This window comes from Caloenas nicobarica, chromosome Z, assembly GCF_036013445.1.
Source record: "Caloenas nicobarica isolate bCalNic1 chromosome Z, bCalNic1.hap1, whole genome shotgun sequence".
NCBI classification, from domain to species: Eukaryota; Metazoa; Chordata; class Aves; order Columbiformes; family Columbidae; genus Caloenas; species Caloenas nicobarica.
Window position 1 is genome coordinate 25,151,416 of NC_088284.1, and position 25,159 is coordinate 25,176,574.

Genomic DNA, 25,159 nt, shown 5'->3' on the forward strand with positions numbered 1-25,159 from the left:
CTTTTTAGTGGCTCTCTTGGAGCAGATTAACCTAAAAGGCAAAGTAAAGCCCTCTTCTGGAAATAATACTTTAAAAAATGCTAGACTGAGCAATTAAGGCAGTGTAGGCTGTACACATCTTACTAGCTGCTGATCTATGAAACTGCTTCAGGAAGCAGACAATAATCCAGTGGGATTTTCTTGATATTTTTTTCCGAAACAATTAATGAACTATAAAACCCATACGGGAATGCGTGTAATACCATCACAGTTTTAACATAATGCCAGGTCATGGCCTTGCTCTTCTTTAGAGACTACATGCTTAATCCTTCCACCCCTGAATCCCCCAGCCTGCTGATGACTTTGGGTTTGGGTCTGTCAGGATCCGCTGCCCTGTTGGAGGCGGCAGGAGGGGTGGTGGTTGTAGCTGTGGCTACCAAGCAGAGGGGAGGTAGCTGCCTGCAGGAGCTGTTTCTCTTCCCTCACCTGGCGTCATTCATGGCATGAATGCCCACTCACAAAGGCAGATGGTTCCTTAGCTGGATTATACAACAAAATTTTTTGTTTTACAACTAATAGTTTTTTAAAAAAGAGAACAACATACCGGAAAAAAAGATGAAGTTTCCTTCATCATAAAGTTTCCTACTGGCAAGGTTGACACTAGATAAATTTATAATAAAACTAATGCTGGGTGTGAGGTGGATCCTTATAGACTCAGTGGTCAAATTCCATTGTGTCTTCTTTATACTGTGATGGTTAGACCTGTTTGATGCAAGCTATTACAAACAGCAGCAGTGAATGCCTCTGTTTGACTAGATGTTTTAATGAGAGATGAGACTTGGCATAACCAAGTCTGAATGAATATGAGATCCTGTCAAACATTGTCATCTTATATTGGAGTATCGCTTTTGCGATGTAGTATAAGGCGATTGAATATTCAGTTTTCTATTTAGACTGAAAACAAAATGACACATTTATTATGACACTTATGACACAAAATGCAGAATAATATTTTTTTAGTATATTTTATTAAACTTTTATAAACTTATTTCACAAACCAAGTAACCAAACACATAAAACCTGATTTCATTTTTTTCTCATCCAATTAAATTATTTTTTATATTATCCTGGTTAATCTGAATAAGGGGCTACAATCAGATAACTATTATAATCATGACATTAAATGATTGATTGCCCAACAGACATTTTCTGCTTTCTCACTTTAAGCTGTGAGCTTTGCTGACAGAATCAAAACAATTATGAACTGGGTGTACCTAATATGAGCTATTACTTCAATAAACTTGCTTCAGCTTGTACTTCAACAGCAGCAAACAGAAGGCATTACAGCCATTATTAGACATGTCACTTATAGTTACAGAAGAATTCCCACACCTTCAGGCTTAATGGTGCACTGTCAGAACATGTATTATGTTTCGTTCTGCTAGGAGCAAGAAAGTGGTGGTGCAGAAGTGTAAAAGGAGCTATACTCCTACACTGCAGCTCTGGTGGTGTACACTGCAATAATGCAGTTGCTGAAATTTAGGAATTCTCAGCAAAAAAACCCCACATGGATACTGGAGTTTATTGGAAAGCTTACGGTTCCTTTTATCCCATTAAGGATTTTTTTCTAACTTCCCTTGTCTGGAGCTTTATGTTGGGAGCTACTCTGCTTGATGAAGCTGTCCTCTTTAAACCAAGGCACTCATGCCCCCTAACCAGTTGGCAGGGAGGAACTGCTGCATTTGAAGTCTTCAGAGGGGCCTCCAGAAGCTTTAGGCTCGTATCTGGCTTCCTTTGTTCCACACAGTCTGTTTATTTGACTGTAAATAAAGTACCATTTACATAAGTTAGGAAGTGGATTTTTACTTGCCCAACTAATCTCTCATCATGATTGCTAGGTCACAAACTAGAAGTCTGTCACCAAAAGCTATTGAAATCCAGACAGTGAATTAGTTTTATTTATTTCAAGATTCTTAAATTATCAAAGTTCATTGCCTGAAGGCAGCACCAGATACTGAATCTTTCCAGCCTAGAATATAGAGTACTTGGAACCTAGATGGTTCAACAATTGGCACCCTTTTAATGCACAAGAGACCCTCTTATTCTGGCACAGGCTTAAAATAGGTTTGAATAAAACTTAGCATTTTCTCTATTTTTGGCTACAAATGCTTGCATTTCTTGTTTTGAATACTGTATTTATAATAGATAGATATACCAAATGGATAACAGATGTCTTTATAGTGTAAGCACTATATAAGATGGATGAAAATGGCAGGAAAATGCCTCGTATGTTGTTGCAAGTGTAGAGTTGCTATGCCCAAACCAAGTAAGATTTGTGCAGAGTAGATCTAAATTTCAAAAACCTGCCAATGATTATAAAAATGTGAAATTTAAAATGACTATATTTGAAATATGTTGAAACTGTGGTTCACTTGATAATGTTTGTGGTGAGTCAGAGTTTATTTGCCAGCTTTTCTACTTCGATTTTGCAAAGTAGTCATGAGTGAGAAGCAAAGGTGATCTACAATGATATGACAGTGTGTCTTCACAGGTGGGGTTTTCTGATAGCTTTTTTGCTCTTCTCTTTTCACTGTCCTTGACCAGATGCTTAGCCAGAAAGTGAGGATGACAGAGGCAGTTTTGACAAGAGAGCTGTGGTCTGGCAGACATACTTCCCATTATTTCAGGTAGAAATTCTTGCCCTCAAAGAGCAGTGCCCTGATGCTGCAGCAGTACAAATAATTAAAAATAATAAAATCAAGCACCAGTGGTAAATGGGAAGGATAAGTAAAACAGTTCATTGAGGAAATGGGACGGAATGCTGGGGAGGAAAAAAAGAGCACTGTCCTTACCCAGGAAACTACAGGCCAGTCAGCCTTACCTGCATCCTTGGAAAGGTGATGGAACAACTTACTCTGGATGTCGTCTCCAAGCATGTGGATGAAAAGAAGGTTATCAGGAGTAGTCAGCATGGGTTCATCAAAGGGAAGTCATGCTTAACCAACCTGATAGCCTTTTATGGTGGTATGACTGGCTGGGTAGATGAGGGAAGAGATGCGGATGTTGTCTGCCTTGGCTTCAGCAAGAGTTTTGACACCATCTCTCACAATGTCCTCATAGGCAAGCTCAGGAAGTGCAGGTTGGATGAATGCACAGTGAGATGGATCATGAACTGGCTGGATGGCAGAGCTCAGAGGATTGTGATCAGTGATGCAGAGTCTGATTGGAGGCCTGTAGTTAGTGGGGTTCCCCAGGGGTCAGTACTGTGTCCAGTCTTGTTCAACCTGTTCATCAACGACCTGGATGAAGAGACTGAGTACACCCTCAGCAAGTTTGCTGCTGATACCAAACTGGGAGGAAGGGCTGATATACCAGAAGGCTGTGCTGCTGTTCAGTGAGACCTGGACAGGCTGGAGGACTGGACAGATAAGAACCTAATTAAGTTTAACAAAGGCAAGTGTAGGGTCCTGCACTTGAGGAGGAATAACCCCAGGCACCAGTACAGGTTAGGGGCAGACCTGCTGGAAAGCAGCTCTGCAGATAATGACGTCGGAGTTCTGGTCAATAACAGCTGGACCATGAGTCAGCAATGTGCCCTTGTCGCCAAGAAGGCCAATGGTGTCCTGGGGTGCATTAGGAAAAGCGTGACCAGCAGGTTGAGGGAGGTTATCCTCCCCCTCTACTCTGCCCTGGGGAGGGCACATCTGGAGTACTGTGTCCAGTTCTGGGCTCCCCAGTTTCAGAAGGACAAGGAATTACTGCTGTAAGTGCACCTGCTTTAGTGGGTGGGTTGGACTAGATGATCTCCAGTGATAAATGTGATTCTGCAACACCTAAGCTGTGATGAGGCCCAGAGAAGCCGCAAGGAGACAAAGCATCCCCAGGCTGGGCCATGCAATGTCTTTGCTCCTTGGACTCAGTCCCCACCTTGGAAAAAGCAGGAGCACAATAGCAGCCCTGGAAGGTACATGGAGGGATGCTGCAGGCCACGTGTAACCCAGCACATGTTGTGCTGGCCCTCATCTGATTTGTCATAGTGCCCTGGGGGAACTTGAACCAGCACAGGGACTTCCCTTCAGGCTATTGTTTGTGTCATCTGATTTCTGTAGTTTATCCAGTTCTAGAAATTTTTGCCCTAGCTGTAGTATCTAGTGAAACCCTCGCCTTGGACACAATTTGAAAGGTCTTCCATGCATTTGTACTAGAGTTGGCCAATGCACTTAGGCAGAAGACATTTAGCAAACTTGCCATTTAGCTACTGGTGTGATTTGCTAATAACTGTGTAACAGATGGGCAAGGGTTTGTCTCTAGATGTCATTGGATTTGGGGTCATACTGGAAATGTTTGTAATTCTAGGATACTTCTGGTTCTTCATTCACAAGCCAGACTTTATTTTCATGTGCACCATATAACTTGGAGACTTATTCTTCTGTATTTACATACAGGATGGCATTGTGGTATATAGTCTCCTGTGGCCTCTGAGAATGGGGCACTGCTACGTTGTGCTTGTTTTCTGACTGAGGATAGTAAAATTCATAAAAAACAGATCTGAAAATAAACCTAGGATGTGACATGAGGAAAATGTTTTTATAAAATTCAAGTATGCTAGATCACAAAATAGTTTCTGGCAATACCCAGTATCTATGACAATTCTTCCCTTTCCCCAAAACCCAGACTTGAACTATGAATATATGTGGTTATGTTTAGTGTCAAAAGTATTGCGAAACACAGAGTGATATATCTGTACACATTCTCTTCTCTAGTCTTAAATGACATGACTCAGGAAATGTATTTATTTCTAAGGATGTTTCTCAAGGAACTATACTTTTAGCAAAGGGTAATTGCTTGCTTTTCAGAGGCCAGCTGTAGATAGCAGTTGTTTGAAATAACTCATATATGATTTCCTGTTTTGAGTTTGTGGTAAAAAAGTAGTGACTGTGTGAGTTGTATTTAGTTTTCTGCTAGTAATGTTTGTGGTTTCTATTCCATAGGCAAAAGCACAAAATGCATTGAAATTTTTTATGTCATGAACATTGCCTGCAAACCTCCAGTTGTGATTTTAATGTTTTTACTATGATGTTATTATTACTATTACAGCTAAGCTATTGTGATAGGCTCTTTTATGCTGATATAATCCCTGTTAACCTCCCTTCCAAAGCTGGTTTTGGGACCTGGAAGAGACTGATACCAGCAATGGGCTCTCTGCCCATCAAAACTAGAGAAACGCTTAGAATTTAAGCTTATGTTTTTAAGATGCCAAAGACAGGCACATCTCTCCTTAAAGGGTCCCTGATTTAAGGGATTATCAGGAAGGCTGCCACTTTACAACACAATGATTCATACTAAATAACTAAAAAACTCATTCTGTCTGGGTAAACAGGAAGGGAGGGGAAATGCGAGCGAGGTTGTTTAATCCATGAGCAACTCCGTGAACCTGCCTCACCTGGGAACCTTGGGCAGTAGCTCCTCAATGCAACCACAGGTCATGATTTCTTCAAGCTCTGCCATTTTTGGAGGGTTCTCAGGAACCCTAAGGTGTTCTTCAGCTGGGCTGTAGCTTGTTCCTGGGATGTCACCATTTTCTCAGTCTTTCCACCTCCAAGCAGGGGAGAAGTTATCTGCTCCTGGCTATTAGGAGACTCTGGCCCTTTTCCTGCAGCTTCTCTAGAGGACATTCTCTTAGACGTCCACCTACAGCTCTTGATAAGAAAGAAATCAGGTCCTTTGTGAAGGAGGAGTGGGCCTCCATGCCCAGCAGACTCATAACACTTTAGTACCTTGTCCCCAGCCTACACTGCCAGTTCCCCCCGAAATGGCATGGAATGGCATGGAGTAGCATACCTGTATTCCTAGGCATGCAAGTACCCAAGAAAAAGCAATTAAGACCATGACCACAGCAAAATGGAGTTTCAGTGTTAAGTGTCATGATTTATTAATGCTGTTCTATCTTGCGTGTTTGTATTTCTAAGTTTTCTTGTTTCGACAACTGTTCAGATTGTTTGGACTGAAAACAAAGGCTTCTGGCATGATAATGAAATGACTCAAAAACGTAGGTTTTCTGATGCAGTAGACAATCTGATTTTTGTTCCAGTGCTTCAAACATTAAGTTGCAGATAGACACTCGAATACAAATAGTATTAGCAGTTACAGTCAGTGCATTTTCGTTTTGATGTACCTCAGCAGGTTGTTGATGTGCTTACTGTGCCATAAGCTGAACTTATGCCTTAAGGTAAAGGAAGATAACAGACCTCTGAATCATATTTCTTGTTTTCCTTAAGCTAAACCATTCCCTTTCTTAATGCTGCAACTTTTGGTAGGGCAAACAGCAAATGAGTCATTGATCTCTGCCCACAGTATTGTAACATGTATAAAGAGTGCTAGACAGGCATTACACATGGGCAGATGGGTACTATAGAGAAAAGACATTTTTTTTCTTGCATGTGTCAAAGGCTGCATTTTATTTTCTTCTGTTGGGGGAGGTGGCACAGATGGAGAGCCTTTTTCCCTGGGATCAAAATTCTTCTCTAATTGCTTCTGTGATAATCATAATCTTTCTGTTAACAGGCATTCTTCATAACTGCTGTGAAGCCTACAATGTTGGGCTCCTAGAGGCAAAAATATTTTCTGGTCCATCAAGAGAGCAGTTTGGATACGCCGTTCAACAGTTTATAAATGAACAAGGCAAATGGTAAGCAGTTTGAACAGCTTGTTATATATCCAGTTAAAAAGTTACGGAAAAAATGTTGTACCTCCTTTTTCTTTTATAATTCTACATTTCAATTAAATGCATTCTGGTTCATTCCTTTATATATTAGAGTTATCTTTTTACAAATAAATACTTATGTTATTAAAACAAAACTTGAAACATCCTAAAGGCTTTTTTTTCATTGCACAATATGATCTGAGGTCTTTCCTTCTATTAATCTTTTATTTTCATCTCAAATGTATCAGTTCCCTCAGACTCACAATTTCTGTAAAATTTTAACTCTTATTTCATTCCTTCCTGCACCAATGGCATCTTTGTTATACATTACATATGTGTGACATTTTTCCATTTTAGCATTTTTGAGGTTAAAACAAATGATTAGGGCTAAGAAATTCTAGTTATTAATATTAAAATCAAGTGAACTTAAATTTATATTATTTTTGTGTCTGGTACAGTATTAATTGTTCACTTCTCAAGGGACAGCATATTTGGATGTATAGAATAATACAATCCTATCAAAGGCCTCATGTCCACTGCATCTCTTCAGCCATAAAATTAGATGTGAAATCCACTGTTGCCACAACATTGGGCTTGATGAATAGAGTAATTAGTAACATTTTTTTTGTAGTGACATTGGTTTCAAAAAGAACTTTAAAATATTAACCAGAGTATGCCCATTTAGTGGAAAATACATTGTTTCCCTTTCTGCACCCTGAGCAACCCCAAAGCTTAAGGGGTCTGCCATGGCAAGGACTGTATGCCTATAAATAGGTCAGCGTTACTCAACTACTCTAGGTGGTTACTTGTGTGTATATGGTTTTAAGTCTATAGTGGAAGGTCTCACAAGTTATATATATCATCATAAGCCAAGGCAATGTTTTAGTTGTGTCATTCTCCATAGATTGAAACAGTATCAGAACAAAAATAGCCACCAGCTGGCATGTTCTCCTAAGTGATAATGGACAGATAGTAAGTAACTGAACTTTTTTCAGTAAAAGAAAGATATCAAAATCTAAAACACATGGAAATGCATCTGAAAATGTTAAAGTTTGGAAAATCCCATAAAAACTGTTGAACTAGCTGAAACATTTATGCGTAGCCCTGCACAAAGATGCCGTGCAGTTGCAACTGATTGCACATACAAAGATGTAAGACTACCTAGATCTCTGTGCACTGCTGACATTACTGTGTTTACTGCCAGTGACCAGGAGGCAAAGTAAGAGGAGAGCAGAGCTGTATGCTCTGACCTAAGAGCTCAGTGTTTCCTCACCCACCCTTGGGTGGGCTCCCAACCTGCCTGCTCTCCTTGCCTGAAGTTGTGGTGGCTTCTCACTGTGTTTCTGCCTGCTTTAATTATGTGTTTAGTCACCCATAGATCAGAGCTTTCTTTTTAAAAAACTTCTGTGTAAAGCTACTGAAGGAGAACAGGAATGTCTGCCTCAAGTGAACTGAATGCTTTGGCTTATACATGGAGAAATTATGTCTTGTGTTTTATCCTTGTCAGTTTTTCTATAAGCTTGCAACAGGAGCACTAAGTTCCAGACTCACCCAAGCTATTTATGTTTTATATTTCCCTGTTTTATTTTACTTCTGATATAAAAACTCCTCCACTACCACTTACTTGGATAATGTGTGGTGGAGTTCAGGAAAGAAAGTAGCTTTGGATTAACATTTCTTATCTTCTCCCAATTATGTGAATATTATGAATCTGGAAAACTTTTCTGTAGATTGGCACTTCATCGTTTCTTCATTCACTGCGTGGTGTCTGACCCTATCTCCAAATGTCAGGGGAATTTCATCAGCCCTTGTTCATGTAACCATGATTTGTTTGAGACTGTTTTCAGTCTTCTTCTCAAGAAATCGTTAGACAAGCTCAAAAAAACCCCCAGCCAGTCATGGTTTACTCTCTTGTTCTTTTCATTTCTAGGCTATTTTCTTTTCCTCTGGACAACAGAACTTTTTCTTGTGTGCAGTATTAAAAAAAAAAAAAAACAAAAAAAAACACAGCCAAAAAATCACAACACCCAAGCTGTTCAGTAGAGTTGGGTTCTCCTATAAGCAACCTAGAGGCTGCAGTCCATGTGCAGAATGCTTGTTGATGTGGCTGAAGTAGGAGCAAGATAAACAGTCCAAGCTTCATGTAAGATCAGGACGCTGCTTTCAGTCAGAGGGGACCATTTTTCACCATATGCTTTTATGAAGAGACTGCCATTGTGGAGCAAGAATGTGATGCACTTGAAAACTATGTTCAGGCACAGTGAGGCTGCTCACTGCATCAAATACTGCTGGGTGACACCTCTCTCAGAGGGAGAGGTTATCCAGAATCTGAGACCTACCAGAAATTTCATCACTTCTTAAACATTGCTTCTGTTAATAAAATCACACGGTGCTCCATAAAAAACAGCTTTGAAAATCCTCCTCGAAGAGCAGAAAGGAGAAATACAGACAAACCAGCAGATGCTATTTATATAATATTATTCAGCTATATTTCTGTGAGGTACATCTCCTGAGGCAATAAGGGCTATAGACAATGATAAAGAGAGGAGAATTTCTAGAACTGGGACTGCATGCAGCAGTAGGTTATCACTTTTGCTTGGAGATGAGTTCAGAGAGAAGAAGAAAGACCATCCAATGAGGAGTGCAGGGCTATAGAGGAGGCTGGTATGTATCAGGAAGCCATGACACAAACCAGCAAGGGAGCCCTTTTTGTGTGGGGTCAGATGATCCAAGATAATTGGGCACTGGTCTGCTGTGCATTGATGGGCACTGATGGCATGTGATGCTCATAAATAAAGACAAACTTTCAAGTCAAGCACAGCTCAAGCTTTTCACAGTGTCTGGTGGGAATTTCAAAACAGGACCTCTTTAATGAACTCAAGGAAAATTGTTAACACCAAAGAAACTCATCAATTAGAACAGTTTAGGCAATCCACCACACAAATAATTACCTACAACAGAAACATCATTCAGTTTATGCTCTGATTCTCCCTGTCATGAGATCATCCATATTTGAACCTTAAATTGAGACCAAATTCTCTGTTATTTTTATAAACACAATCTTTTAGAAAGGTGGATTTTACCCTGTCAAATTCATCTTGACCATGTGTGCCCTTAACAGCAGCTGGTAGTACATTCTGCAAAGACAGCAGCAGTTAGTCCATACTGTGATTTGGTTTTATATCCCTCTCAGGTAAGGAAGATTGAATAGCTGTATATAGCTGTCAAAATGCTTCTTCCTACTCATATGTGTCTTCAGTCTGTGGATACAACCCACAACAGAGCTAAAATCTCAGTCTGCCATCAAGGTACTGTTGGTATCAAGTTGCAGCCACTGGGCCCAGTTGTGTCCGTGTGCTCAGGACTTAGAATTTTAAAATTCTTGTTTAGAGTTTATGTTACGGGATTTTTATTTGTTAAAATATTTTGTTTCATTCCACATCATGTCAGTGATGACACCTTAATATGCACTGGCCTTACTGTTACATCACATAATCACTGCAATACTAGTTTTAAAAATCATTGCATACTGCTCACTAGTCATCAAATTTGAGCAGCCTTTCTTCTGAGGTGGTGTATTGCCTCTTCAGATCAATAAGACACTGAAAAGACAAATTTCTGTAGCAGTGTACTACAGCAAGTTTGAGTGTACTATCAGCAAGTTTGCTGATGACACCAAGCTGGGAGGAGTGGCTGACACACCAGAGGGCTGTGCTGCCATCCAGCGAGATCTGGACAGGCTAGAGAGTTGGGCGGGGAAAAATTTAATGAAATATAACAAGGGGAAATGTAGAGTCTTGTATCTAGGCAGGAACAACCCCAGGTTCCAGTACAGGTTGGGGAATGACCTATTAGAGAGCAGTGTAGGGGAAAGGGACCTGGGGGTCTTGGTGGCCAGCAGGATGACCATGAGCCAGCACTGTGCCCTTGTGGCCAAGAAGGCCAATGGCATCCTGGGGTGTATTAGAAGGGGGGTGGTTAGTAGGTCCAGAGAGGTTCTCCTTCCCCTCTACTCTGCCCTGGTGAGACCTCATCTGGAATATTGTGTCCAGTTCTGGGCCCCTCAGTTCAAGAAGGACAGGGAACTGCGGGAGAGAGTCCAGCGCAGGGCCACAAAGATGATGAAGGGAGTGGAGCATCTCCCTTATGAGGAAAGGCTGAGGGAGCTGGGTCTCTTTAGCTTGGAGAAGAGGAGACTGAGGGGTGACCTCATCAATGTTTATAAATATATAAAGGGTGGGTGTCATGAGGATGGAGCCAGGCTCTTCTCAGTGACAACCAACAGTAAGACAAGGGGTAATGGGTTCAAGCTGGAACACAAGAGGTTCCACTTAAATGTGAGAAGAAACTTCTTCTCAGTGAGGGTGACGGAACACTGGAACAGGCTGCCCAGGGGGGTTGTGGATTCTCCTTCCCTGGAGACATTCAAAACCCGCCTGGACGCCTTCCTGTGTAACCTCACCTAGGTGTTCCTGCTCTGGCAGGGGGATTGGACTAGATGATCTTTCGAGGTCCCTTCCAATCCCTAACATTCTGTGATTCTGTGATTCTGTAACTTTTCTTGAAATCAGTACGTTTTCAAAGGCTTCTTATTTTGATGAGGAGGGTACTTTCTGCCAACTTTTTTTTTTTTTTGACAAAATGCTGCCATTGTTACAAGTCCATCTTTTCAGTGCCAGCACCACTGCTAATGCTGAGTTCTTTGCCTGCTTTTGCTTCTCCTGACTGCATGCCCTACAGCTTGCCTTTTTCCTGCTTGGAGAAGGAGCTCTGGCTTCTGGATTATAGGCCTTTTAAGTCTGTCAGTCAAACTCTCTTGCCATACTTTGCTGTAGTTTTTGAAGTTATGAGTCTTCTGTTCAAAAGATGGCGATAAGTGCTTTAGGGTGTGCAAAGAAGCCTGCATGAGAGTGAAGAATTTTTTGGTCTTCATATCTATTCATCGTTTCCTGTAATTGAAAGGAAAAGCACCAGATGATTTAAGAGGTCCTTTCTACTTTTATTTTCCTATTTCCTATTAGCCATCTTTGTGTTTGAAAAAACACACTGAAGAACGAATGCAGGAAAATAAAAGAAAAAAAAAGCATCCAGAAGACATAAAATGTGCTCTGACAACAGCTGGGAATTCAGCCCTTCACCATGAATTCTGATTTTGTTTTCTGCTACATCACACTTTGCCAGTTACTAGCTTTGTCATGGTGTAATTTCCCAGAAATAATTCCTGTTGCTCTTTGATCTACCACTCTTGCAGCCTGTGTGGTATGGCATTGCCGCTGAACTTTATTTGACTTCATGTAGTTCATTGCTTTGTATACAGTGTTGTAGACTGTTTAAAGAGCTGAGTAATAAAATCAGTGGCAATATTACATACTAATCACTATGGTATTGTGTAAAGACAGTCTACAAGGACACATAAGGAAGTTTTGTAAAAATAAATATTTAACTCATGTCTGAAAAAGACCCTTAATTAATACACTATACATGATATAGTTTATTTGTAAACAAGCATTTTCAAGTATTTTAGTACTCATTTCTTGCATTCTTCCCTGATACATTCTGTTTCACTCTGCTTTGTGTGCATCCTGTTTAATCACAATAGAAAAATATTTTTGTAGTTAGCAGGATGCTAGCCAGATACTCTCTTGCTTTATTCACTTTTGATGTTTCGGAAAGATACACATGCATTTTGCCAGAGCAATATTTTCTAACTCTCTACTGTAATGGTTTATGTTAATTTTTCAAAGACTAGTAGGACTTACTCATTTCTAACATAGATTATGGCTAGTATTAAGCTTAAGTAAGGCTCAGGATACAAGGGAATTAATAATTAAGTTATTTCCTAGGAACTCCAAGGTTGGCAATTAAAAGTAGAGGGCTAGGCTGGGCAGAATTTTGTTAGTAACTTTTTCTCAGGAGTGCATTAATGGCAGGCTAGACTACTTAAGTCAAATAAAAGAAGGGATTTAATAGCTCTGTTCATTTCTGAAAATCACAGTATTGGCAATAGTCAGTTCTAAGTGTTAAATTTTGTGTATGGAGTAGCATATACCTACAACATAGTTATGGCATTGATATTTATGGACAAGAAAGGCTAGTACAGCAAAGGGGAAGGCTGTATGATAACTTCCAGTGAAGTATGAGCAGTGTAAGCTAAAAACTAAATGAAAGACAAAATTAAGTTTACTTTGGATACTGTTGGTATAGATTTCAATTTGGGTTTAAAATTAGAAGAGTTCATCATGTTTGGCTTATATTTTTCTGGTTTTACCCTGCAACAGCTACAAGGTTAGTTTTAGGGCTAGCAAAAGCAGAATACCTGTTTCAATATTAATTTCTAGAAGTTCATTGGCTATGAAGAGTGATGGTTCTTTGGTATAAATAGATGCCTGGGTCGGAATTAATGTTGAGGTTATGGAAAACGTGAGTCTCACAGCCCACATTACTGCTGAGCAGGATAAAGCCTATAGAGTGAGTGCAAATAGGCATGCTGAAAGGGAGAGAAATGCTTTTTCTAAACAATGGATGGTGTTTGTCTCCAGTTTATGGGAATAGCGAGGATGAGGGTTGGAGTTAGACTTGGGAGTTAGACTTGAATTTGGAGACAGCTAGGTCTCAAGCCCACTTCTCCTCCTCTTGTTCTCATTCTGTTTGTGAGTGAAACTATGTGCTTTGGGCTTCAAGATAACCTGTGGCTGCAAAGTGATGCCAGAGATTTACTGTGAGTTTCGTGACCAGGTGGAGTGGTGCAGGAGGTATTTCCAAGCTCCATTAAGGTCATTCCTTGAACAGTAGCTGTCCTCCTGCAGTGACTCTGAAATTTATTTGCGTTCTGGGAAACTTAGAAAAAACATACAAATATTTATAAATGTACACAGTGCAACATTCAGCTTGACAGTTAAGGCTGAAAAGCTGTTCCAGTTTCAGATATTACACATGCATTGCTCCCATCGTTTTAAAAACTGTTTCTTTTTCCCCAAAAACTGCTAGCCTATTCTCCCTAACATCAGCCCTGTTAACTTTCCATAACTGTAAATAACTCCGTAGCACCTAACAAGGGTGGAGACGGTAACACCGTGTCTTCCTCCTGTCAATCACTATTGACCAGCTCCAGCCCTCTGTGTCACTGTAAGTGTTTACAGGTGGCATATTCTATCAGCACATGACTGATGGAGTAGTTTCTCATGAGTTATGGTTGTTTGGTCCTGAGCTGTGGTGATTCTGGTTTCCACCGTGCAGAAAGGCTATATTCCTTCAGAAAATAACAAGAAGATCACAGCTAGTGTAACATACACTGTTTTTATAGAGAGAGGTATTTATATGAACCTGAGCTGCAGTTTTAGAGATGCTAAAAGTATACAAAATCCTGTTCCTGCCACCTGCATAATCACTGTTTTTCAACAAGGTAATTGAGGAGGAAGTGGGTATATTTGAAGTATTCCTACATGCAGAAAATAGAATCTGAAGTTACCCCCAACTGAACTGGTAAAACAGAATAACATTATTTGTGCTTTTAAGTTTGTGTTTAATTGAAATGGAATAAACTAAAAAAAATGCAGTTAGCAGTATTTTCTTTGAGAAAGCTAAAAAGGACTTGAACTTTTGCTTGTGCATCTAAAACTGTGTATTTTTTTCAAAGCCATTTTATTCAAACTAGTTATAAAATTGCAGTGGTAAAATTAGATGGTCCCTGGAAAGTTAATAAGATATATTGCAATTGCTTTGAAACATAATGATTTCATAAAATGTGTTCTTTATATAGTGCAAGGTATTTGCATTAGCTACCTACAAAGTTTTAAAGAATGACAATTTTACTTTTAGCAATCTATTGATCAGGTGTAAAGAGATGGTTTCTTATGAAACTCCATATTCTGTTCTGGGCTCCCATTGCTTGTCCTTTTACTGTCCTGTAAATACATGAATTACTACCATGGACTGTTCTGTATGAAGGGAAAGTCATATTGCTGCTGGAGCAAATACCCACAGACCCTGCTTTCTAATGATTCATTTCATTTTTTTGTATCCTTTGGGATCATCTTCCTATACTTGTGTTTTGCCTTACCCTTGTTTCACTTCTTGTTAAACTGTATAAAGAATTGTCCTCCTCTACCAGCCCTACATGGCCCCGTACTGTCTGGTGGTTACACTCTCTTGAGTTGTGCTGAAAAACACCCAGGGGTGAACCAGTTTTGTGAAGGCTTTCAGATAAAAATTAAAGAGATCTTGAGGAGCAGATATTGGAGGGGACATTGGCAGATGAAGCAATGAGTCAGAGAAAGCATATCACTATGTATTGTAGGCACAAATTATCATAAGCCTTAACTTTCTTTTTTCAGATTAAATACTTCATGCAGAAGACTGTTATCACCTGCAATATTTTCTTTCTGACTCAGTGTTGTCAAGGTGTGGTAGTATTCAAGCTCAGGCATAAGCATTTGGCTGTTGCTGAGCAGATCCTGTAGGAAATACTTCTTATCAGTTAAAAGAATAACTTAAAAGGAATCCGTTAACTGTTAACTGACAGGACAATGAATTTTTTGTCTCTCAGTCCCCAATGTATATATTTCTAAATTTGCATGCGTCTGTGTATATTAATATATTTGCTGTATTTCTTCTGACACTATGACATAACGTCACAGAAACAACAATATATGTATTCAATTATGTATTCAAATAAAAGTCTAATCCCCAGAGGCTTCTCCACCAAAGTTGCCCCTGGTAAATCAAATGTATAAACACGCAGATAAAGCTTCTGAACAGCTCTAGAGAAGACTCTTGAGTGCCTCAGCTGCTACACCTGGTGAAAGCCTCATCTCTCACCTACAGTGTGTTATGTGATAATGGTGCTGGACTTCTCCAGTATCATTAAATACCTAATGAAATTACTGTTACGTTAGGTTGTTGGTTGGTTCACCATGGAGTGGCTATCCTGCTAACAGAACTGGAGATATCTATGCGTGTCCTGTTGGCGCGTCCAAAACCACTTGTAAAAAATTTGATCTGCAAGGTAGGTTGTAACAAATAATGTCTTGCTACAATTGTTCATTTTTTTCCATGTTTTTCTACCAGGCTAATCTATTTTATGAAATCTTTTCTTAACAATCTATCTACACAAACACAGTCTCTGTCATGTTTACGTGTATGTGAGTGTGCTGCAAGGATTCGCTGCCAGCTGCTGGTGAGACCCATGTGTGTGTGAGTGGAGTAGGTGCCTGACACTGGAGCCAGGTTGGGCTGCAGTGCCCCAGCCAGTGGTGCCGGCTGCTGGAGCCACTGGGGTCACAACATCAGCTGCTGGAGCAATTGGGGTCTTTAACTTCCAGCTGTGGGGTGGGAACAGTTTGTGTCCCGAAACCAGCTGCTGGGGGCCAGAGCTCAGTGTCAGAGAGCTGGCAGCTGGAGTGGGACCATGGTCACTGGTTGGGGGTTCCATGATGGTATGCCCAGTGGAACTTGCAGACATGGAGTGCGTGGGAGACAGGTGTGCATGTGAGCACAAGCAGCAAGGTGGGTGAGCTGGTGAGTAGGGGAGCCATGGGGCAGACAGAGAGGCCATGTCAGTACTTGGGGGATCTGCAAATGTGCATGTGCTTGTGAACCCATAGTGTTGTGTGTGTGTGTGTGTTCCTTGCAGTAGTGACCTCCTGCCTCTGCCGGCACAGGAGGAGCACACCCCACACCTGGACACTGCCTTGTCTGTGACAGCCTGTGTGACCGGCACCGTCAGGGCCCTCTGTGTCTGTGTGTGTCTGTGTGTGTGTCTTGGGTATGTGCTTGGTTTCACTACTGGTGCCACATCCCTCAGCCTGGGCAGAGGCCTCAGGTCACCAGGCACTGGGCTGGGCTCCCAAGGCAAGGCAGGAGAGTCCTGGGCCAGAGCAGCTGGAGGAGGCCACCATGGTCTTAAGGTAACACTTGTTACATTCTCATTTTGAATAGCACTTAGTATATATAATATTTTATGATGTCTTTTCTGCCTCTTTGTTTGAAGACTGAGTATAAAATAGATACTTTTGGATACAGTAAAGATATGGGGCAGTAGAGCATGCTGAGATGCCTACTTTATGTTTGTTTGTGGTGTGGCATCACTCCTTCCAGATTTTTGTCTAAAGCCTGATACTGGATCAGAGGAGTCTGGTGTCCTGAGAAATGTAACAGTAGCTGCTCAGCTGCAGCTACTCAACCAGCCAAAAATACTCAATAGGTAGACCTTTTCTTCCTCTCTTTTGCCTTCATCTCTGTTGAGGGCAGATACTCTAAATAGTTATAATTAATTAATGTCTATAGTTAATCATTAGCAAATTTTTGACAAAGATTAGCTTTTGTTTCTTTTGTCTCAAAATTGTATGCAGACACTTGGAAAAGGTGTCTTAGATTCTGAGAAAGCAAGCTTGCAAAAATGAATTCTAACTTACTAAATTGCTTCTACATATTATTTGCTGTTCTGTTAGTACTTGATCTCTTTTTATTTCAGCTTTAATAAATATTCCAAATGTGACTGAGATAAAGGAAGACATGAACCTTGGCTTGACTCTGATACAGAACCCACAAACTGGAGGATTTTTGGTACGTATCAAGGACCTATTCAGTACACACCGTGTGATTGCTTCCCACAGGTATCCTAAGTACAGGGCAGTGATTTCCATGTGCTCATTACGTTTTTCAGAGGCATGCTTAGTCCTGTTGGAAAGGTGCTTAAGAATTTCACTGATGGTTAACAACTTTTTTCCGCATTTCTGATCTAAGTTCCTCTCAGTTTGTTCTTGTGGCAATGCTGTGCCTTTAGTTGAAAGGAACAGCTCCCATCTCCCTACATGTGAACTCTCCATTCTGTACTTAACACCCCACATCATTCTCCTTTTTTCTTTGTTTTGCGAAACAAAAACACAGGCTTTTGGCTGAAACACACTTTTTTAACTATACCTCTCTCAAACATGAATGACCAGATCTATGCTGTATTCCACATGAGTCTTTCCAGGGCACTATATAGCGTATTGGGTATTTCCGTGTCTCTACTGCAAGTGCTTTTTGTCACATATCTTTAGGCTGTATTTGCTTTGCTTGCTGGCTGCATGCTTATGGTCACCCTGCAATCAGCCTGCGCCCAATCCATTTGTTCCCCACTCTTACACTCATTGACTGCCAGTTTATGTCTGCATTTCCTAACATCAGTCCTTAAGGGCAAGTCTATGCCCCTTTCTTACATTCCACTTTTCAAGTTCTTTAGTTATTGAAATGTGATCTTTCAGTTTTCCCCTGCATCAATGATGCATCTTAAATTTATGACTGTAACAATTCTAGAACATTAGAACTTTTTTTTTTAAAGTGAAGATCAGCAAAGTTTATCAGAACATTTCTATTTTATGGTCCAAGATTAACATCACAATTTTGAGTTACCACCAATACACAGGAAGACTAGGACATAGATGAATGAGATTGATCTAAAAAGAAATTTAAATTAAAAATAACTGTAAATTAAAGACTAGTAACTCTCCTCCCCTCCAGCTTCATAGTTGTTGATATAGATAATTTGTTTTGTACCTCTCACCTGTGTAAATATCCATCTTTTCCAGTAAATCTAATCGTGCCCCATGTAGCAGCTAAAAAGACCACTTGTCTCAAAATCAGATAATGTAGATATACTTCCTTTCTCTTGTATAGAAAATCTGCCATCTTGTCAAATACGTTAGGGTAGATTGATGTGGTCTACCACCAGTAAACCAGTGTATGATATAGCTCATTTTCCATTTACTTCTGCCTTTAATTATCTTTCTTCAATATTCTTGAGAAAAAGGTAATGCTCTTCCCTGTCTCTTCTCATCCTGAATAGAGATGTCACATTTTCTCTTTTCCATGGTCCCTCTAGTGGACAGGGCAATCAGAAAGTATGTGTGATGAAGTTACCATTTCTTTCAGAACTGTTGAGCAGAGGTTGTGTAGAGGTTATGTTTTTGCCTTGAGCTCCTAACGTTATTTTCTTTCGAAAAGAAAATCCCTGCCCCCTCCAAATATCCTCATGATGAAATACTGTCTCAGCATCTGTCTTTTTTATCTAGGTACTTCTCTAAAAATCCTTCTAATATCAGAGGTGCGGCTGTCATGCAACCAGCTGGTTGATCCAGATGAAAACTTTTATTTTTACAGAGATAATTTTCAGCAAAGATGCAAGATTGTTGTCCCGAGAAGGCAAAGAAACATGTAGCTGAGGGGTATGTGAGGCCAGGGCCACACTTCTTTTACCTGCAGCTAAATAAGACGGTGCATACTGTGAAGCTGCACCCTTACTGGAGGTGATGGTGAAGTTTAACTTGGAAATATTTTAGCAAAGTGAATTTCCGTTGGGAACGAGGCTTCTCAAATTAATATATGTGTGTGTGTGTGCACTGATCACAAAACTCTTCAGTCTGCTCACACTACTGGTAGTTATTGGACATAACCACAAGAGAAGCTCTCTGCATGTTCACAGCAACATGCACGCTCATGGCTCTGATGCCACCTCCTGGTTAGTGGAAATATTTCTCTGCATGCTTATAAGTGATGTACAAATACCAACCCTAGTTTTAAACCAGTAGTTTGTAGAGCAGGTAGTTTAAAACGGCACAGATCTTTTGCAGACCCTAGATGTTGTAGCTGTGCATAGTCTGGAGGGGCTAGCTTGCCAGAGGCACTAGGATGATAATGAATAGAAAATCCTTTTAGTGAGGAACTCTATCTGAGGGGTTACATTGTCACCATGATTGCAAGGGATTTGGCCTGATAACCCAAGAGGGCGTTTCTGACCCTATATGCCTGTAGTTCTGCTTATTGTGCTTTTATGTATAGATACAGTGAGACAAGTATTTGTTATTTTTATAGTTTCTTTTGTTGTTATTTTTAAAGACTTGTGGTCCCTTGTGGGCACAGCAGTGTGGAAGCCAATACTATGCAACAGGAGTCTGTTCTGAAATCAGTCCAAGTTTCCAGATCCTAAGAAGCTTTTCTCCTGCTGTTCAAAGTAAGGCAACGTGTGCAAATCAGATTCAATTAAAAAATACATATAAAGTGAAACCAAGATATGTTGTGTTGGGGACTCCTAATTTGGGATTTTTTTTTAAATGTATGTGCAAAAAGCAAAGTCCCATGGTTCACATGCAAGGACTGACAAATCATGATCTAGTGCTGATATGAATATGGATTTACTCCTCTGAATTCAGAGGCATTGTACCAGCACATGTTCAAAATCTGCACCTGCTTCTATTGAGGCTACATTCTGGCAAAACTGTCCTGATCTGAAGTGTTGCCTGTGTGAGACCTAAATGTGCACCTCTGGATTTAGCCAAAAGGTTGTAGTTATATTGAGACTAAAAGTTTATTTAATCTCCACTTCTTATTTTTGTTTTAGAGTGCTCCTCTGTCATAGATGTTGTGGTGGTTTGTGATGAGTCAAACAGCATTTATCCCTGGGATGCTGTGCGGGCATTTTTGAAAAAATTTGTACAAGGCTTACACATAGGCCTTAACAAAACCCAGGTAAGTCAAGGACATCTTTGAGAAAGACCAAGGAAAAAAGAAAAAAAAAAAAGGCGATGGGTTTTATTAGCAATTTGAAGGGAAACCAAGTGTGCTTTAGCATAACTATATTACCTCCCCCAAAGCCACAGATTATGCAGTTGTCCTGTATCTTTCAGTATTGAGTTTTTTATCTCACAGCCAACCTATTTGAAAAGGGATTAGTAATTTGATTGAAAGCATAAACCAACTGAAATAGAAGTCTGAGTTATATCTGGTGGCGTCAGATTTCTTTCACGCATTAGGTGTAAAAGTGATTAAAATGTAGCCTGTGAAGGTGTGGAAAAAGTAGAGCAGATATTTTATGGGCTTTTTGTATGGCTCTTACTCTCCAACTGCTGCGTCTTTAAAATAGGAGTTCTCCTGCTGGTTGCTATCTGATTCTTGAGTTCTTTTTTCCTTTTAATTTGGTTATGGTAAGGAAAATTTTATTGCTTTTTTTAAAAAACATTTTATCTTTACAATTGTCCATTTTCCGTAAACAGTTCTGAGAACAAAGACTGGGGCACTGGAAATCTTTCTCCCAAAGGCTGCCTTCTTCCATGGGCAACTTTGGAATGAGGTGCTTTAAAGCTAGACTTCCTGCTCAGTCCTTTCTGAACCTCACCTTTAGCATCTTCTCTTTCTTTTCTTTCATACTAAATGTACATCTTAGTATATGTCTCTAGCTTCATCTGTATTAAAAATAAATAGGGTTTATAGTGCTGTCAAGTAACTAACCTTTTGGATTTCCTTAGAAGAGATCAAATTGAAGTGCTATCAACTTGTATAATTTTTGCTATTTTCTCATTCTTCCCAGAGCTCCCTGTATTATTGCTATCCATCAGCTCTTCCAAAGTAACCAAGCACACATTTAATGCCTGCTATTTCAGATAGTTTGCATTAACATATTGTAGTCCATAATAAATTATACAAGGTGCAAGAGCATTTTATCTTTCTTTGCTTTCCAAAAGTGTTAATATTAATTGTTTGTATGTATGTTGAAATAAAATTATAACCCCATGTGCATCTGCAGATCTTTTACTCCAACCTGAAAAATATGTAAGCATCATGATTCTATTTCACTGATTGTAATGGATGATAACCTAACATAATTTCTTTATTGCATAGGTGGGTTTAATTCAGTATGCTAATGATCCACGTGTAGTGTTCAACTTAAATACATATCAAACAAAGGAGGAGGTTGTTAAAGCAATGGAGGGAACGTATCAGAAGGGAGGAGATCTAACTAATACTTTCAAAGCCATTGACAATGCAAGGTAAAACACATTGACGATTACTGCGCACCTGTTATAACTTACCTTACAAAGAACAGACACATCCTGAATTTTGTTCCCACTGGGAGTGCACATTCTTGGAGACTCTGAGGTTCCCAGTGACTGCCAGAATCTGTCAGGTATATTTACAGTGCTCCATGCAGAACAGTAGATGGATTTGTAAACTAGACTTGCTGAAAATCACATCTGTAACTGTTGGGTTAACCTCTACACTAAAGTAGTTCTGGTACCCAACAGAATTGTTTGGGCTGTCACAGATGTCTAAATGTGACAGTGCGTCAAACACCATGGACAAGCTCTCAGGAAAGATATAAAACCATTAAAAGAAGTGGATTCAGTGGGACCGGTAACATTTGTGTTTGCAGGTCAGGCTTTCGTTTATTGCAGAGAGGAGGAAATCTCTTGTCTGTTGTCAGTTTGTCACTGCAGCACTAGCAGCATAAAAAATAGGAAAAACTTAAAACTATGTACTCTGATTCTGAATGTGTATACAGATCAGGTCTGTTTCTCAATAGGGAGATGCTATTTTGCAGATGAATCAAGGACAGGACTCTAGGCCAAAGTACATGTTGAATCAAATGGACTTGAAAATCCTTTTTAGGGACAGACCTAGCCTTCAATGGAGTCGATATTTCCAGTAGTATTGAGAAACCTATTATTAATACTTTCCCCCTTTTGTTTGAACTTGGGGAGGCAATTCCCGGGTAATCTGGTGTTACAAAACATTAATAGTTCTGACAAAAAAACCCAAAACTTTTTATTTAGAAATATTTGTACAAAAAAATGTTGTTTTCCCTGAAACATACATTTCTATCAGAAATACTATAATACCAGTTCTACTTGGTCTTGTTTTGGTTTGCCTTTTTTCTACTTCCTTGATTACATTTCTGATAGCTCTTGGAGCAGTGCTTTTAGAAGAAGTTATCAAGTGCATAATTGAAAGTTCTTATTGCAGATCATTAATTTCCAAACAAAAAGCACTACAGATGCACCTTGTTCCAAGGCAGTGATGGACATATTCATTACAGTATGTATACCAAATTCCATCCATTATAAATTGACATGTGATAAATCTACTATTTTATAACAGACATTATGCCTTCTCACCTGAGTCGGGAGGACGTCCAACAGCCACGAAAGTAATGGTTGTTGTGACAGATGGTGAATCACACGATGGTTCCAACTTGAAAACAGTGATAGGTAAATGCAATGAAGACAACATAACCAGATTTGGCATTGCTGTAAGTAATACTATAATTATATATATCACTGCAATTTTTGAAAGATCATTTTGTTGTTTATGTACAGAAGTGCATGTTATATATATCTAAGCTGTATATAATGCATGCATTGTTACACTGGTGAGACTGAAACTAGGTGAAATTAATCTTTATGAAATACTGAAATACTGCTCTTACACTGGCTGAAAAAGCAAAACCAGTATTACCTGAGCAACTTAAGTGGTTTTCTCCTTCATCTCTCTCCTTTGGTTTATGTATTTTTCTGAAATGAATGGTGCCTTGTACAGGAATACAGTCAGAGAAGCAATTCAGTAATATGAATGAAGGTAATTTGTTTATGTGTGTAGAATATTAACTCAAATAATACAGAAGGAAATGGAGTGACACCTTGATTTCCTTCACTCTTCTTATTGTGTTCTTTTTTACCCAAGGTTTTGGGATACTTAATCAGGAACGAACTTGATACTAAAAACCTAATTAAAGAAATCAAAGGAATTGCTAGTCATCCAACAGAGAAGTATTTCTTTAATGTGTCATCTGAGGCTGCACTACTGGAAGAAGCAGGAACACTTGGAGAGCGCATTTTTAGTATAGAAGGTAAAATATTCAATGACTCTGAAAAAATAGATCAGATTGCCCCAGTTGATGAGCTAAGGATTTTATTTAACTTCACCTTAGTGTAGCACTATGAAAATGAGGGGCAGCTGGAGCTGTGGGCTGCTCCCCAGGAGGGCTCTGACTTGCACAGGTTTTCCCCCAGCTAACCCACCCCTAGTGAGCCTGAGCTTCAAGTTAGTTTCTGCAGGTTGCAGGAAATATCATCCAGTTGCTGAAAAATTCGATCAAGTTCTGGGCTTCAGACATCCACTGGGGGCTTGTCCATATGTGTCTAAATGTATCTGGAGCTATTGCCACCGGAGGAGTAAATCTATCTTTATGCTTGTCAGATTCACCTGTGTTTTTCTGCTAATGCTAAGCAGTTGTGATTTTTAAAAGCGAATTGGAGGACTAGGTTACTGATTACAGAACTCAAAAGCTACAGTAATGCAATCTGTGTGGCATCTACCAGGCTCTATCTCTAGCATTGCTCACAGTCCTTTGTGTACTGTTTGGAGGAAGGTGCTTTTGAGGAAACTCAGAGACACTTCATATCCACGAAAGCCAGCTTTTCAAAGTCAGATCTAGACTATACTTGGGAGACTTGTGACCTGTATTCAGCCCTCCCTAAGGAGCTTTTCATGGCTGCAACCTTCCTGTGCTCAGGATGAAATCTTCCCTGCTTTCTCACCTCTATCTATTCTTTACCAGGCCCATGCTGCCAATCCAGTCAAGAGGGGGTTGGGTGAGTTCCCCCTCTTGGGTTTTTGGTACACTCATTGAATTCAAGTTAGCTGACTCTCATTCGTCTAGCTTAGGAGGTATTCCTACACGTCACAGTATTTTCCAGGACAAATACAACAGTTTTATAAGTCTTATATGATAATAAATATACACTTGAAAGTTGAGAAATACGTTTGTTAAAGCTGCTGATTTCAGTGTATTTTTATATTAGTTCTTCCTAGGAAGCATAAAAGGAGCCACAGTGACAATAATGTGCAGACTGATTCAAGTCATTTTTATCACCATCTTCTACCTTCTTTTGGAAAAGACTTGTAGCATCATGGCTCCATCTTACTGATCTGCCATTAAATCCTCAAAATATTCAGTTTATTAGCTCTCAGATTTCTGTTGTTTGTAAAAAAATAACATACAGTCCCTGTATAGCTACACTCAGAGGAAGCAATATTGGATCTCTTGTGCGGTTCTGTAGGGTTACCCATATATAAATATTTTTTTTACCAGGTACAGATCAAGGTGATACATTCCAAATGGAAATGTCACAGGTGGGCTTCAGTGCATATTACTCACAAAAAAAGGTATGTGAATTTAATTATTTAATGATACAAATAGCTGTAATTACATAGATGTGAATGCTTAGAAGTGCAACAAGAGTAATGAAACACAATGACCGATTTTAAGATTTTTTTACAAGCAAGAGAATGTCAGATTATTGTCTTTTTTATTTGAATACTGAAAAAAATACTTCTAATAGATGCTGTATATCCCTAAAATGAAAAAAATATACATTAATATGTGAAGTTGAGTAACAGTTTCTTTCGTGTAATGATTTTGAGATGTGTTAATCCAATCGTTTCCGTGATTTCTGAGTTCACATAGCATGAAAATCTCAATTGTTCCAACTTAATATTTTGTAGTTGAATTCAGTTCAGAGGAACTGAAATCATACTGTAAAGCTGGTATATTTCTAGGTGGTCACAAAGATGTAAAGAAATCAAGTCTGTAAAGAATTTTTCTAATATTCCTAAAGATAATAATATTTGTTTAAAGCATATTTCACTTCAAAATCAGAAATA

The 25,159-nt window shown here is 39.5% G+C and overlaps 1 protein-coding gene across 1 annotated transcript in view; it reads left to right on the plus strand.

Annotated features, from left to right (window-relative positions):
- The first annotated feature begins 6,467 nt into the window (after positions 1 to 6,467).
- The window catches only part of ITGA2 (integrin subunit alpha 2), a 50,070-nt gene continuing 31,378 nt past the window's right edge, over positions 6,468 to 25,159 (plus strand). The window contains exons 1-9 of the mRNA XM_065656077.1: positions 6,468 to 6,667; positions 15,577 to 15,686; positions 17,154 to 17,245; positions 19,559 to 19,673; positions 20,061 to 20,188; positions 21,338 to 21,486; positions 22,595 to 22,745; positions 23,177 to 23,342; positions 24,588 to 24,661. Of these exons, the coding sequence (XP_065512149.1) occupies positions 6,468 to 6,667; positions 15,577 to 15,686; positions 17,154 to 17,245; positions 19,559 to 19,673; positions 20,061 to 20,188; positions 21,338 to 21,486; positions 22,595 to 22,745; positions 23,177 to 23,342; positions 24,588 to 24,661 (1,185 nt within the window). The remainder of the gene's footprint in view (positions 6,668 to 15,576; positions 15,687 to 17,153; positions 17,246 to 19,558; positions 19,674 to 20,060; positions 20,189 to 21,337; positions 21,487 to 22,594; positions 22,746 to 23,176; positions 23,343 to 24,587; positions 24,662 to 25,159) is intronic.